Source organism: Suricata suricatta, chromosome 17 (assembly GCF_006229205.1).
Source record: "Suricata suricatta isolate VVHF042 chromosome 17, meerkat_22Aug2017_6uvM2_HiC, whole genome shotgun sequence".
In the NCBI taxonomy this organism is placed as follows: domain Eukaryota; kingdom Metazoa; phylum Chordata; class Mammalia; order Carnivora; family Herpestidae; genus Suricata; species Suricata suricatta.
Genome location: NC_043716.1, coordinates 9807319 through 9811413, shown reverse-complemented (window position 1 = coordinate 9811413; position 4095 = coordinate 9807319). Strand labels below are relative to the sequence as shown.

General features: G+C 48.2%; 1 protein-coding gene across 1 annotated transcript in view; it reads left to right on the top strand.

Moving 5' to 3' along the window:
* The first annotated feature begins 94 nt into the window (after window positions 1–94).
* Window positions 95–4095, top strand: part of LOC115282797 (multidrug and toxin extrusion protein 2-like) — a 53617-nt gene continuing 49616 nt past the window's right edge. Inside the window, exon 1 of the mRNA XM_029928973.1 lies at window positions 95–210. Coding sequence (XP_029784833.1) covers window positions 124–210 — 87 coding nt within the window. The 5' untranslated portion in view covers window positions 95–123. The remainder of the gene's footprint in view (window positions 211–4095) is intronic.

Below are 4095 nucleotides of genomic sequence, written 5' to 3'. Positions count from 1 at the left end.
CCGCGCGCCCCGACGGCGGCCCGGCTCGGGGCGCCCCCCCAGCGCCTCCTCCCGGCCTCCCCGGGCCGGGTGTCAGCGCGTGCTCTCCCTCCTTTTCTCCCCTCGCAGTTCCTGGCGCAGTTGATGATCTTCCTGATCAGCGTCGTCAGTTCCATCTTCTGTGGGCATCTGGGCAAAGTCGAGCTGGATGCCGTTACGCTCGCGGTGTCGGTAGGTTTTCCATTAAAAAAAATGTTTCCATTCGGGTGGGCACCGCGCTGAAGCCTCGGAATTTGCGTTGTATTATGTCTGATGTCTCCCCTTACACGGGCGGAGCTTGACCCACGGGTACCATTGGCCTTATCTTTAGATTTGAAAGGAGATCGCGTTAACTACTTAAAAACTGTGCCTCAACCATCCCGGGGTGGCCCGGCTTGTCAGGAATTTGTAGCAGTGATATAATTACAGAGCGGCCAGGGATTGCGAGGAATTTGTAGCAATAATAGAACTTGTGCTGGTCACAGGAACAGAAGTGTTTTTCCCCCCTGTTGTAAAATTAAACCAAAGAACTTAGCGATCATGTACATTGTTGCCATCGGTTTGAATCGCACAACTCATGGCCCAGTATTTACTTTTTGTAATAAAGTGTCTCCCTTCGACCATGGATTGAAATTACACCTCCTTGGAAGGCTTTCTTCCCTGAGTTTTAGTTAGTGATGTAGCAGAAAGTTGCCTTCCTCTTATGTTTCATCCAGGCTTTCAGGGAAGGTGAAAAACTGTTTCCGAGGTGCTGGCCCGTGGTCTCTCCTAGCCTTAGAAAATTCCCCCTCCGTCCCCACCAGAGGTCGGTATCTGCCCTAAGATCGTGGCGGCATCGCGGAAGTTTGTCCTTTCAGCTTTGTGGCTGAGGTGACCTTGGCATGTGGAATCAGGTATTTTATTTACAGGTCTGTTACGGAGTGCACTAATTCAGGCTGAGGGATATTTCTGCTTCCTTTGAGAGTTTAAATTGGGCCTCTAGAAAGAGTGAAGAAAGCAGAGAAGCTTTCCCTATAGGCTGTTAACTGTATCCCCCTCCAGAAAGGATGAGCTTGATCCCTCCCCCAGCATCAGGCACTGCGGCCCAGGCACAGGTACTACTGATAATTCTGTTGTGAAGGGGCATTAATAGTGGGTCTCTTTCTTAAAACTTTTTATTTATTTATGCACTTATTTATTTCAGATGTTTTGTTTATTTTTGAGAGGGGGGACAGAGGATCCGAAGCGGGCTCATCAGCCATGAGATGATCATGATCATGAAGTCAGATGCTCAACTGCCTCAACCACTCAGGCTCCCCCTTAAAATTTTTTTAAAAATTCTTTTACTGAGATATAATTGACATACAACATTTAATTGGTTTCAGATGTATAATGTAATGATTCAGTATTTGTATATATTGTGAAATGATTACCACCGTAAATCTAGTTAAAAGCTTATCACTATATACAGATTTTTTTCCATGTGATAAACCTTTTAAGATTTATTCTCTTGGCAAGTTTCAAGTGTGAAATACAGTATTAACTCGTCACCATGCTATACATTGCATCTTCACACTCCAAATACTTTGTAACCGGAACTTTGTATCTTGTGATGACTTTTACCCAGACCTTCTGCACCCCCCCCCCCCCCCGACCCCCACCAGTCTTTGACCATCACCAATCTGCTCTTTGTGAGTTCAGTATTTTTTTGTTTGGATTCCACATGTAAGTGAGATTATATAGCATTTGTCTCTCTCTGACTTATTTCACTTAGCATGATGCCCTCAGAGTCCGTCTACATTGTTACCAAGGGCAGATTTCCTTCTCTTTCAGGACTAAGACTCAGTGCGTGTGGGGCATTTTATTTACCGTGCGTCCATCAGTGGACTCTTAAATTGTTTCCATATCTTGGCTATTATGAATAATACAGTGCACATGGCGGGGAGATAGCTTTGCAGATTGGTGTTTTTATTTTCCTTGGCTAATACACAGAAGTGCATGCATTGTTGGATCATACGGTAGTTCTGTTTTTAAGTTTTTGAGGAGACTTCACACTGTTTTCCGTGGCTGCACCAGTTTGAATTCCGTCCAACAGTGCACGGGCACTCCCTTTTCTCTGCATTCTCCCCCCACACCTGCTATTTCCTGTCACATACTCTCGGGTGTTAGTTCATGATGGTTTTAATTTGCATTTTCCTGATGATTAGTGATGTTGAGCACCTTTTCCAGTATCTGTCATTTGTGTATCGTCTTTGGAAAAATGCCTATTCAGATCCTCAGCCCAATTTTTATTTAGATTGTTTGGGGTTCTTTTGCTCATGAGTTAAATGAGCTTTCTATATGTTGTGGAGATAAACTCCTTATCAGATATACGATTTGCAAATATCTCTCTCCCGTACTGTAGGTTGGCTTTGCATTTTGTTGGTTTCCTTCCCGGTGCAGAAGCTTTTTAGTTTGGTGTGGTCCCACTTTTGCTTTCATTGCCTTTGTTGTTGTTGTCAAAACCAAAGAGTCTTTACCGAGACCAAGAGAGCTTACTGGCTGTGTTTTTCTCTGGGAGTTACAGGGCTGCAGGTCTTGTGTTTAGGTTTTGAATCCAATTTGAGTTATTTCTTGTGAATGCTGTAAGATAGTGGTCCGGTTTCATGCTTTGGCCTGTGGCTGTCCCCTGCTCCCGACACTCTGCATCACTGAACAGCCTGTCTTTTTGCAGTGCCCATTTCTGGAGCATCTCGTCAGGTTTTCCATCTTGTGCTTTCCAAGTCCATGGTCTCTAATGGCTGGTACATGGCCCCTTCTGTGTTCATCAAACACTCCAGCGCCTGAGTGTTCAGCTCCTTGGGTGTGGGGGCCCCACCTCCCTCCTCTCTGGCTTTCAGGAACCTCCCAAATCCACTTCAGGACCCACACTCTGCACATTTCCATCCCGCAGTGTGGACCCACTGTAGCAGCTTTAAAATTTACTGTCATGCTGGCAACCTTTTAGCCCTGGAGCCCTGGAGCCCTGTCAAGTCCCCCCTGCCCTTTGACCTCGTGGGGTCTTGCCTTGCCGTGGTCTCCCTCTCGTTTCTCACTCTGCGCCGTGACTGGCCGGCTCCCAGGATTGTGGGCCAGTCAGTGCCTGACCTCCCCTCGCCTGGACCTCCATTACTCCCTCTTCAAGCACAGCCTTCTGCCTGGGTTCCAGAACCATCCTTTATCCTCCAGTCTGTCTCTTTAATTGGTGTCTCTGTACTATAATAAACATACCCAAGTGTCTCCTTTTCTGTAAAAACCTCTCTCCATCTACCTGTCTCCTTGCCCAGCCCCCCGGTCTTGCCTCTATCCACTTACTCTTTTGGCCAGCACGCCTGTAATATGTCTTCATTACCTTTCTCCCGTTGCAAGCTGGCTTGCATTTCCCTTCCGCCCCATTTAACTGTACTCTGACTAATGTTGCCAGTGACACTCCCCTGTCCCTTCCCTGGAGGACTCTGGGACTCGACCTTTCCTGGCCTCTCTGCCACACCCTGCCACCCAGGAACCTTGCCTGGGCTGTGCTTCTCTGTGGTTCTTCTTCATGCTGCCGTTTGCGCCTCTTTCTCCTCCCCTCTTCCTTCTGTTGGCTGTTGGTCGGTACCTCTCAAATTTGTGCCTCCCTCCTTGACGTAGGTGCCCATCCTGGGTCTAACAGCCTCAGGATGTAGTGGCTTGAATATGTTGGAAGGGACTGTCCTCCCTGGGAGCACTCTGGACACTCCCCTCTCTAGGTACATCCACGTCTCCGCCAGTCAGCAAACCCTGCTAACTTTATTCCCCACATTTTTTCAAATCATATCTTTCTCTGTTTCCTGCTGCCAAGAAGGCCAAGCCTTCATCCTTCTTGCCAGCCCTGGGACTCCATATCTTCCCCCTGCCCTGCCTTTACCCCTCCCCCTCCCTCCACTCCCAGCTGTAAAAAAATCATGCCTCACTGGACCATAAAGTCCAAGCCTCCGGGCATTGGCCTGCGGGTGGCCACTGCATTCTGTGACTTGCATGTGAGACTCAGGCCGATTCTTCTAGAGGCAGCTTAGGGGCATGGATCTGCTGAACACTCCCCCCCCCCCCCCCCCCCCC